Genomic DNA, 12238 nt, shown 5'->3' with positions numbered 1-12238 from the left:
CCCCTGCTGCTGGGTCCCTCCTGCTGCCCGTGGTGGTGGGGAGCGGTGGGGATCCTCCTTGCCTGCCAGGAGTGGTGGCCAGGAGTAGCAGCAGGGAGCTGTGGGGCTCCCCCCTGCCACCCGTGGTGGCTGTGAGTTGCAGGGGTACCCCGCAGCTCCCTGTCTCCGCAGGCGGCAGGGGACCCTGTAGCTCAGCCAGTGCTGGCTAAAGTCACGGAGGTCTTTGGAAGTCACAGATTCCGTGACCTCCTTGACTAAATCGCAGCATTATCTATAGTGAAAGTAAATTATGTTTATGTTGGTTTACACTGTTTAACCATTATAACTGCAAATGCCCGTTTCTTGTAAATGGCTTAGCTTTGCATACTTTTTAATCCATGTTTCCCAGTTCCAGTGTGGCAACCTGATTTATAAGAGAACATCAGCAAAAAAATATTTGCTTAATAGAAAGTCTTTATGAATGATGGGGTTGGGAAAGGGAGTTAAGGCAGCTTGCTGGGAGTAAAGGAATGTGCTGGCAAAGTGCCAGGCATACTATTTGGCACTGACCAAACAGATGGCTTCTTCCTTCCTCTGTCACTTAATCTGGATATCCAAAGATGGCAAACCACAACAAGCTTGCCTCTTGTTCAAGATACACTCTGTGAACTCTTCCTGAGACACTGCAGCCAAACAGGCTGTGTTCAAATTCATTTCAACACCTCAGAGCCTGCAAGAAACCCAGGCTTGTTTTCTCGAAGCTTGAAACCTTAAATGTAGCCACTGTGCCTTTGGGAATGATCCTTCAAGAGCATCACCTATCTGGGATACAAATGAGAACCCATATCTTAGAATCAACCATCCAGACTAAGGGGGGGGGCAGGGGAAGAGAGGTCTATTTTCCACATCATTTATGTTTATCTCCCTTTCAAGGGTAATGGGAGTAAGATAGGCATCAAAGAGTCTAGACCTCCTCATGTACAATGAGATAACTACATTTTTAGACAAAAGCAAAGGGCTTTGAGAAGAATAGTATTGAGCACTCTATTATTTTAGTACAAAAAAAGGCTTTTGTAAAGAGAGATGGGGTAGGGAGGGAGCAGATTGTTCTGTGCATGGAACTATTATGAAGACACATGCAGTATAATATAGAACACTGTATTTTATATTTTGTTCATTGTGCTCAATATGGAGGCTACCTGCAAAGCCACCACACTAGGAAAATAAGAAGACTTGTCTTTAATTGCAAGGACTGTACCTGAGGTAGGGGATTCATACGCTTTCTTTGCAATCACAGTTATAGCCATACTCCATAATCATCTCCAATCATGGCTAATTAGTTTGTCAGTCTGTGGTGCTGAGTCCAGACACTGGGGGCATTCAGCTGCATTATTGATTTCTAGTCTGTGAAAATACATTTGGAAAATAGATACAACTGCAAGGTTTTATTCCACAATGATTTTTTTTTTCTGATTTACTTGATTACTGTCAATGTAGAAAAGAAAACCTGCTTATGGTTTAACTCTGTTGTTCAGAAATTAAGCCTGCTTTTTAGGTGGTAAAAGAGGATACGTTCAAAACTGATAGAAATATTGTTTTCACACAACATGTAATTACACTGTGAACTCATTGCCACAGCAAGTCATTGAGGCCAAGAGCTTAGCAATATTCAGAACGGGATTGGACATGTATATGGATATCAAGAATATTTAGGGTTGTCAGACTTTGTTATAACAAATATTTTGAGATGTATATTGAACTTCATGCTCCAGGGCTTAAGCCAATCTCTGACTATGGCCTGCTACACTGGTGGTGTCATGTAGGGTATGTGTACCTACCCACTGCAGTGTAAAGGAAGCTGCATCCACACTGTGAAACTACCTGTGGCAGTAAAAAGCCGTAGGGAAAGACTGGCTGTGGGGAGGCAGCAGGACACAGCACTGTTAAAAATAACAGTGTAGACATGGGAGGCACTGTTTGGACACAACAGAGAGCCATATAGGGTATATACCCTAATGTTCTGCCAGGTCTCTCTTTGCCTAAGCAGGGCTTCAGTGCTTCCCCTGCTATTTATATCCTTGCTATGGGGCATGCAGTGTTTGCACTGTACATGCTGCTGTAAGTGTAGACATAGGCTAGAAGAGATCACGATGAGAACTAATGTAGGGACAGACTATCCTGCATGTGTTTTCCGCAGGGTTCCTATACCTTTCTCTGAAGCATCTGGTACTGGTCATTGCGGGAGGCAGGATACTGGACTTGGTGAGCCTCGGGTCTCAGCCAGTATGGCTATTCCTATGTTCCCACCAGCTTCCTTGGTTTTCAAGAGTTGGTGGGATTTTCAAGATCATTTAATTTGTTATCTAAACCTTGAGCCTGCTGCTTCTCTCTCATTGGGTTTTTCACTGACCGTAAAGGAGTTACTTTGGATATGTCAGTGAAACTAAGAGGGGAATATCAGGCTTCAGCCTATGATTTTATAAAGGGGAAATGAGTGTGTCTCCTATGGAGTTGACATTTTAGTATTCCAGAAAAAAATCTCCAGCAGAAAAGCATGAAACAGTATCTTTAATCTGCTCCAGCAATAAAAGAAATTATAGCCATTTAAGAGGCTTTCATTCAAACAGGAAGGACAGTTGTAGATGGGATATATGGAATTAGATAACCAATGAGCTCCACTTATGTAAAGGTGACATGGTGGTTTGGAGGAGGCTGTGCAGCAGATTAACATTTGAAAATGAGGTGACAATTTGAGAAAGGACAGGCGCTGCAGCTGGCAGTAGACACAATGGCTATGACGGGTGTATAACTGTGAGTTCACTCCATGAATCTGTGCCAAGCTGTCCAATAAGTTTGCTTCACTTATCGGATGCATGTTAGTAGCATTTCAGATTTATAGTACTTCATAATCCCGCACCGGAAGAAATATTCATTCTGCTTATTGACTTTATGGAACAAGAAATGCTAATAAAGCATTGAATGCTTAATAAATACACTAGGGTTGCACTTCACTATCAGAGCAAGAGCTTTGTTTTCTATTGAGGTGGATAATTTACAGTTAACGCTGGAAACAGTAGACATAATTTAAGATTTAGAGACAATTACCAATAAAGGAAAAATATTCTTGATTTTTCCTCCTTTTGTTCTTTTGTATAGAAACCAAGCTGTATGGGGAATGGGCATCTCTGTCTATCTCCTTGTTTCCTCTTTAGATATTTCTGTATAATATTACATGTGTGTATTGATTAGAATAATGTATAATGTGTAATATCAGAGAATGGTCCAAACTGCAAAGGTGAGATCTGAACTTCCCCAAAGTTCAGGAGTTATGCAGACCTGAAATTTTGGTTTTAGACCCTCTGGGCCATGATTTTCAAAATTGGGTGTCAAAAATTTGTTTCCAAAACCTATATTTAGGCATCTAAGTGGCATGATTTTCAAAAGTGCTGAGCTTCCATTATCTCCCACTGAGTGCCTGGATGCTCAGCACTTCAAAAATCAAGCACAGTGATTTAGGTGCCTAAATATGGATTTAGGTGCCTAACTCTAGATACCCATTTAGAACATATTTATCCAGATATATTTGGGATTACATTACTCATCAGTGACTAAGCCAAGGTATGGGTTATTGGTAATGGAGTTGTACTAAAGGCATCCCAGACTGTGCCAATTTAAAATCTTTATCCCTCACCATCATGTATTCTGTATATGTCACATATTTTACCAGTATTTTGGAAACATTTCAGAGAGTTTTAAAAACATTACTGAAACTATTTTTTTTATATCCATGCAAAGCAAAATACCTAAGGTACCAGAGTTGCAAGGCTCAGCAAGAGAGAGAAATTAAAACAAATGAATATTCTCTAAAACTTCTCTCAAAGATTTTTGTTAACCAAAAATATCCTTACTTTGAAGTTCATTATCACAGATCTTTCCAGCCCTAGGAAGGAGTGCATTACATCCCATTGGTAAGCTTGAAATCTCCCCTTTCCATTGATATTAAGTGCCTGTCTGTAGCCCTGGAGAGGGTGTAATTCCACATTTAGGTGGAAAAGGGAAGAAATATTTCCCAGCTAGGTAATTTTTTAAAAATTGTGGCTGCATAAAACTGCTCATGAATTTGTAATGTTGGAATAACTCATAGGGAAAGATTGATTACTTGGCAGAGTGAAGGTGAACTGCAGACCCTTCCAATAAACTGGTTTATTACATAGCTATGACCTCCACATATACATCCGTATGTACGATACAAAATAATGTATAATATCTAAATATATTTGTGTATGCAAATTTTTTAAACGCGTGTGTCTAAAGTTAGACACTAAAATTTACATTTAGGGCCTGATTATGTGGATACTTATGCCCACGCTTAAATTAAAGTGCATGAGTCATATTTGCATGATTGGGACCTTAGACTTCTACATTGCCCCTGAACTCAGTGGAAGTGGTACGTGCTCAACACATCTGAAAATCAGGGTACTTATTTGGATGCACATATTGATTTTGGTGTCTAACTGAGTGCTCGAGTCCAAAACAAAGAAGTAAAAGAACTCCGCAGACGTGGCTCCTGCTATAGATGGAGAGATGGTGCCGGTAACCTGGGCAGAAGCCGGGGGACCCTCTCCCCACTCTTGAAGGAGGGATAGTGGCTTGGTAACTTGGGTAAACCCCAGAGGAACCCCCAGGACCCCTCTCCTTGCTCCAGAAGGAGGGTTGGTGGGTAGGTAACTTGGGTAGACGTAGGGTGACCCATCCCAGACCTACCTTTCCACTCCTGAAGAAGAGATGGCAGCTAGCTAACCTGGGCAGGCTGGGAAGTTGAAGAGGTAGAGGAGACAGTGTGAGGAGATGGTTCCTTTGGCTCCTCCACATCTTTTGCTTCTGGGCCTGCTCCAGAAGAAGAGATGGCAACTAGGTAACCTGGGTGTGGGGAGCCAGGTCAGAGGTACCAGAATACCATTCCAGCTGCCCAACCAAGTGCTGGAACACTGTTTAGAAGTGCACCGGCACGACTCAAGCACTGGTCTAGCCTTTTTGGTACTCAGAGTTTTGACATTTTTACCATGATCTCTGGGAGACCATAACTGGGAAGAAACTGGATTGGTTGTTGGATTCATCTTCAAGGTAAATATTTTCTGTTTGTTCTGGCCTTGAACTAAAGTGCCCACCCCTGAACTAGCATGTGGCAAAACTATGGACCGTGGGCCATATCCAGCCTGCAAGCCATTTTAAGCTGGCCCGTGAGCTCCCGCTGGGGAGTGGGGTCTAGGGCTTGTGGGTCAGGGGCCACACCATGCGGCTTGGCCCTGCTCTGGCCGGGGGCCGCACCATGCCTACCCAAGTTACCTACGGTATGGTCCCGCTCCAGCTCCTATGCGCTCCAGTGGCCCCCTCTGGCGCTCCAATGGGGGCTGCAGGGACGGTGCCAGCAGATGGGGCAGCGTGCGGAGCTGCCTGGCCTCGTCTCTGTGTACGAGCCAAAGAAGGGACATGCCACTGCTTCCGGGAGCCACTTCCGGGAGCCAAGTAAGCACTGCTTGGAGCCTGCACCCCTGAGCCTCTCCTCACACCCCAACACCCCCTGCCCTAGCCCTGATCCCCGCCCCCTCTCCAAACCCTTCAATCCCAGCCCAGAGCACCTTCCTGCACCCCAAACATCTCATCCCCAGCCCCACCCCAGAGCCTGCACCCCTTCCCACACACCTGCCCCAGCCCCGATCCCCCACCTGCCCTCTGAAACCCTCGGTCCCGGGCCAGAGCGCCCTCCTACACCCCAAACTCCTCATCCCCAACCCCAATTTTGCGAGCATTCATGGCCCGCCATACAATTTCTATTCCCTGATGTGGCCCTCAGGTCTAAAAGTTTGCCCACCCCCATGCTAGTATAACACTTCTAAGCTAATCAAGAGTCTTCCATTGGAATGATGATGGGCTTTATTCGTGTGGTATTCCACCAAGAATGGGAATGATTTTACAGATTTTTATTCCACTTCAGTGATCTATTACACGTCCACTGAACTATGACATGCACTAAAGTCAGCTTATTATGGTTCAGGGCACACATTAGCCCTACAGGGGTGGTCAGTGAAACAAAGGCCCTAGTATATATGGCTTTTAAAAAGAAGAAGTTGGTTACATATTGAAGATAAACATTATAACCCTGGGATTTGTTTTAAAAATTAGGTCAGAGACATGAGATTCTCTTTATCGTCTATTAAAAATTGTTGCAAAAACATATTAATATAATACCTTTTACTTCTAGAAAATGGGTAATTAACGTGTTCCATAAATCCAAGCACTGTTTTTTATATTTAAATCGTAAATGTGTATGAGAACTCAGCATATCATCTTCTTTCTGGAAGACTTCAGTCTCTCATGGAAGGGGTTCATTTCTTAAGTGAATATATTTTTTTTTCTTCTGCAGAGCCTTTACATCTTGATGTAAGTGCCATCTTTTTTCCCCAAGTGTTTCTTTTTTGATGACAAAACAGACTTTTTTGTGGATCGTCTCTGTTTTTATCTAAATTTTTTCTTTTTTATTAATTTTCTTTTATTTTCAAACCAAATTTTCAATGGAAAATCAAAATATTTTCAGGGTGGGAGGGACTGATGAAAAGTAGAAATTTTCCCCTGAAAACTGTGATTAAAAGTTGTTCTGGCCCGCTTTCCCCCACTCCCAGGGGGAACATTTTCAAACCAACTCCACTACAGGACATTCACAGAGCTGGTGTGAGTGGCATTAACTAAATTTCTGAGAAAAAGAGGCTTCTTCAGATGGTTCCCTCTTTCACATGTTTAGTTTAGAAAAGGAGATCCATTCAAGGGAGAAAGCCACCTTCTCCTAATCTGAAATAATAAATAGCTGAAAGTAATAAAAAAAGATTCTGGAGACTTTAAAATCAGCAAGGGGATTATGCAGTGATCTACAGTACTATGACAGGTTTCAGAGTAGCAGCTGTGTTAGTCTGTCTCTAAGGTGCCACTGGTACTCCTTTTCCTTTTACAGTACTGTGTGATCATGTGTGTATGAAATACATATGCATGTATTCAGAATCCATGTGTTTACAATAATACATTTAAAACCCATCATGTTCGACTCTTCTACATGTATATGACAATATAGAATATGTAAGGGTCATATAGAAACTATATGATACATGTGGAAGTGGGTTTTACTCCTTTGTTTCAAGAATAAAAATTAAGGTGGCAGGATTAAAAGATTTTATAAAGCGTCTGCTATGGATTGGTTTGTGTGTGGCAATATTGGCTCTACATAAATTTTCACTATTGAACTTGCAAACATCACAATTATTTCTTGAAGTGCGCACATCTTGTTATTACAGATGGATCAATAGTCTTGATAACACTGAATTTTTGTCAGACCTAACCTGGTAGACTTGTAATGTGTCCGAGAATTTTTGTCATTTATCTTGCAATGCACGAGACAAAAGTGTTTGCAACCTTGCATAACATTGAATGTGGAAAGCAGACTGAAATATATCATGTGGCAGGGATTTTTGACGGGCCATGAGGGGGTAAGTTTGGGTTTTTATGCATAGTATATGAATCTGCCGGTTAAAATCCTGAACACTGTGTGTGTTCTAAGAATACAGAACAGCCCATGAGGCTTAAATTTGTGGTAGGCATGTTTTATCTAGTCTCTTTCTGATTATTTATTTAGCATTAGGTAACCTAATTCCTTTATTGAGTTCAGAGGACAGATTAGCAAGGCACAGAAAGCAGGAGGAGGCTTTCTAAATGAGAGAGTGGTTACAGGTCAGGGGGCAGAACCTTGGCAATTGTAACTTGACATAGCTTGGAGCTCTGGCAATTTACACCCATTAAGGATCTGGCCCTAGAAGCGTTAAGCACCAGCTGAGGGGGAGATGGCTATAGATCAAAGCAGTGCAAGATTCACTGTGTTTTCTTTTATTAAAACCACTCTACTTCGTGTGCCGGATTAATGTTGATAAACTTCAGAGAACAGTATGTTTTAAGGAGAAATGTGAATGAGAAGAGTAGGTTTCTTGGCACAGCAGGAGGAGGAGGAGGATTTCCTGGTGTAAGAGAGAACTGGGAAGAAGGCATGGCACATATGCAAGTGTTAGGACAGAGATGAAGGAAATCGTGGGTGGAGCATACAGAGCAAGAAGGAGAGGAGGAGGAGGAAGAGGTTTGTAATGACACATTACAAATACTCCTTAAAAGGTGTAAATCACAGCTTTTTCATGATGAACAAGAAATAAATGTATTTACGTTCCTAATACAAATACTTGACAATCAAAAGGAAAGACAATGCATGCTTAAGGACTTCCGCATTCAAAGCATATTTTTGGAACTACTCTTGGATAATATCAAAAAAATAAACGTGAATTTCTCAGAAAGTTTAAAAAGAAAGTTTTTGTTTCAAATCACAGAAAAAATTAGACGATATAGGGTAATGTCCATCAGTCTGTCAATATTTAAACCTCTAGGAGGTAGTATAATATTGCCTATTCCTCAAATAATTTTTGGTAAATGATCACATTTTGGAAAATGACCACTGGCCAGTCTTCAGTACTCATAATGTAAATAGAATTGGAGACTGTAAAAGAAGGTTAGCGTGTGGGTCATTATTAGCGTTGCCAACTTGGTAATATTTAAAAACCAGACACTCCAGCAGAAGTGCAGTAACCTCCCTTGCCCTGCCTCTTCCCCCTGAGGCCCCAGCTCCTCCTCTTCCTCCTCCCTCCAGGTCACTTGCTGCTTTTCCCCTCACACCCCCACTGCCTGGGTCAGGAGGGGCTTGCCTGAGGAGCTGGGGCTGGGAGCTGCAGCTGCCCAATGTAGGTAGGAGGCAGCCTCGGCTGAGTAGGGGCTGACGCGGGTTAGTGACCTAGCTCCTCCCTGCCTCCCCCGCCTGTCAAACTGGACTTTGAGTGTCTGGGTGAGTAGATCTGACGAGACACTGTCAGATCCCCTTTTCAGCTGGACTTTCCAGTCGAAAACCAGGCACCTGACCGCCCTAGTTATTGCTTGTTACCATCAGGCCTTATCCAGATGTCTGGTGGTTAATGGAAAGAAATTTCCTGGAACATGCCTTAATGTTATCATGCAAGACCTAAGGAAAAAGGTATAGATTTCACTGCCAAACTTCACCAGGCCAAATATTAGGCCCAGTTAAATCAAGGACAAAACTCTCATTGACTTCAGAAGGACTAAAATTTAGCTTGCTGTGTCTTTTTAACTTAGCATTGTTTTCCAATACTGTTGAGGATAAAGTGAAACTTCTTTTGTGACCCATTAGACAATGTGTAGAGCTATCGAGAAATTGGTTGTGGTGAGTTTGCACACCCTTAGTTTCATTTTGTGTTTCTGATTTCAGAAAACTACAAAAATAAAAGCAAAACGTATTCAAAATTGCCAACTGTAGCCAGGTTTAGTGTGGGTGGGTGGTTTCTACAAAAAGCTATGTCAGAAAATTCATCTTAAATTCATCAGAGGGTTAGCAGACTTTGGTAAAACTTAAAATGATCCTAGCCCAAGGTTCAGGTTTGTGACAGGTTCCAACAGCTCTTTTATGGGTATATGTAAAATCCCCTTCTTTTTTACTCCTTTGAAGTACTTTGTATTTCTGTTGAGCAAAATCTAATAAATAGAGTTTTAAAAGGGAGGTTTTTTCCCCTCAGAAACACTGAAGTTTCTAACATTAAAGTCATTTCCCACTTTTGCAGCTAGGATTACGCCTTTCTGTTTTTGCCCAATCTTGTCCCCACTCCTCTTGTGTTCCCTCAGCTCTTGCTCTTTAACCTGAAAATAATGTGAACAGCCCCTTATAGTGCCAAAACCACTGTTGCTTGCGGAACTGTCACACTCCCAGGTATTGAAAGCCCACTATGTTCCTTAACCCCGGGTTTCTACTTAATAATGTGCTGAGTAGCTCTGCTGTGTCAACAAGCCTGTTCAGGACTCTCATCCCCAAATTTAAAAAAAACCAACCTCTTCATGCAGACTTTTCCTGGCATAGAATACATAAAAATGTCCCTACATGGTATTCTAGATAATATTAACATTTCAGATCCAGCAGTAATAAGACAAAAACATCACCCAAAAATCTTTTGTGAAATATGTGAGACGTGGCAATGACCCATATCCACATGTGCTGCTTTTCATTCAGTTTTCTATCCCACCAGTATATTTTACAACTTTCCCATTTGGAAAATGCTTCCTTAGGACTTTTTTTGTCCATGAGCCCTTTCAACAGGCCATGAGTAGCCTGCTATTACCATTCCCTGCCTCAGAAATTCTAATTCTGAATATATGAATAAATGGGTTGAGAAAAGCCTTCTTAAATAGTCAGTACCAATAATGATTAATTGTCACAGTTCAGGGCAACTGCACTTCTATCCCTGACCATGGTCCCTCAAGAGCACCCAATCTAGGCTCCTGGTTCCTCAGCAGTCACCTCTCTTGGGCAGAGACCCACATCTCTCTCTCTCTCTCCCTCCTGACCAGGGTTTTTTCCGGGCTGCACAGTTCCCTCCCTACACTGTGATATCCCCAGCAAGCCAGCCTGCCTAAACAGGCCAGTGTCTGCACTTGGCTTTCTCTTAGAATGCTATGAACAGCAGTAATTGTCAGCAGTCACAAATTGTAACTCTTTCTAAACAAGCACACTTGTCCTTAAGGTGAAGGTATTACAGAGAAAACATAAAAACAATAGAAGTTCCTGTACTCTTTCTATCAGAGTCACCCATCAGTTTTATGGGGCCTCAGTAGGCCAAAGTCCTTCCATCCCTTCCCAGGGACTCTCCTTGTACAAAAGGTCCTGTCTGTTTGCTGGATCTGAAAGAATCCAGTTTAAACTCAAGCTATTCATCCAAAAGTCCTTTCTTGGTCTGTTGGTCTCTGGAGAATCCAGTTTGAACCACTATATGTGAACCTCTGCAGGTTGTGGTACTTCCCTGGTGGCATTACAATCTGAATGAATTTGCCTAATCACCCCACTGTCCTTGGTTCCTGGAGGAGCTGTATGTAGCTGAGGCCTGGCCTGACATGAGTAATTAACACAAGGAGGCCTCCGTTCTTGGAAGATACAAATAGGGAGGTAAATGAATCATCAGGTTGAAAACAGAACGTTTGTGCTAAATAAGATAAGTAAATAGGTCAGTAGGTTAAAAAAGGCAGAATGTCTGAGCCAACTAAGATAAAAGGGAGAAAGCTCAGGGGACTGTTTACTATGAACTAGATAACAAGGGGCAAAATAAGTTAGGAATGCAGAGATAAAATAAAGAGGAAATTGAACCATGGACAGCGGGTGGACAGCACATGTTGCACAGGGATTGGTTCCTGCAAAATAACCAAGCCAATCCAAAAATGTGATGCGATGTATAGTAAATGCAATAAGATTGTAATGGATATAATGTGAGAGGGTTTCTGTGTAACTTTGGAGCTGCGATGTACCCTGCACCCCGCCCCACTGTGTCTGAGTCTGATCAACTCAGTGTAGCACTGCTGTATGCCAAATAAAGATACCTGAGTGACGAAGGCAGCAGTCGAACTGAGTTTTTTGGAAGCCAAGTGGAAAGAGGTCTCAGGAGGAATCCTAAAACTGTGGTCACGTTCTCCCATGGAATTACATATATTCCCTGGCCCACATTGATATAATTTTAATACAGTCAGATCTCCCAAAGGTATTTCAGGAAGTTACATATCTGACACATTAATATTGTGGTAAGGCAACATCAGGGGCTCATTTTGTTAGGCACTGTACGCAAACACACAGGAAGACATAGACTCTGCTCTGAATTGCTGAATATCGAATGCAAGACATAAGCAACAAAAGGACACATCCTATTTCAGGAGGCTCTAAGGAGCAGCTCTTAGTTGCTTCTTCACCTGGTAAAATCAGAAAGATGCACAGTGTTATTGAAGGAAGAGACAATTTAGTCAATGCCTCCTTTGTGTTCAGTGTCTAATTTATATATGCTATTTCCTGCTACAGATGTAAATGAATGTACCATTGAGAATGGTGGCTGTCAGGACCAGTGCTGCAATACTATTGGCAGCTACTACTGCAGATGTCCAGCTGGCCAGAAATTGGGCGAAGATGGAAAATCATGTGAAGGTAACATTCTGCACTGTCTCTCTTTCCTGATAAAAAATCAGAGAACATCCTTGGAATGAAAACTGAGAGAGTTACCTTTTATCTAGAGCCAGCTGAAGTGCATAAATTCAGAATCGTCAAGAGTGCAGATCTTCTCCTATGTGGATTATGAAG

The 12238-nt window shown here is 42.2% G+C and overlaps 1 protein-coding gene across 7 annotated transcripts in view; it reads left to right on the top strand.

Moving 5' to 3' along the window:
• The window catches only part of LOC140917185 (uncharacterized), a 305274-nt gene that overhangs the window by 174926 nt on the left and 118110 nt on the right, over positions 1–12238 (top strand). For 6 of the 7 annotated variants that reach the window (XM_073359432.2, XM_073359433.2, XM_073359436.2 and 3 more), the window contains exon 5: positions 11963–12085. The exons of the other annotated variant lie outside the window; for it this stretch is intronic. In XM_073359432.2, coding sequence (XP_073215533.1) covers positions 11963–12085 — 123 coding nt within the window. The remainder of the gene's footprint in view (positions 1–11962; positions 12086–12238) is intronic. 7 annotated transcript variants of the gene reach the window in all.

The sequence above is a fragment of the Lepidochelys kempii genome, chromosome 9 (assembly GCF_965140285.1).
Source record: "Lepidochelys kempii isolate rLepKem1 chromosome 9, rLepKem1.hap1, whole genome shotgun sequence".
Taxonomy (NCBI): Eukaryota; Metazoa; Chordata; order Testudines; family Cheloniidae; genus Lepidochelys; species Lepidochelys kempii.
Note: the sequence above shows the minus strand (reverse complement) of the source record. Positions and strands in the feature narration are given on the sequence as shown.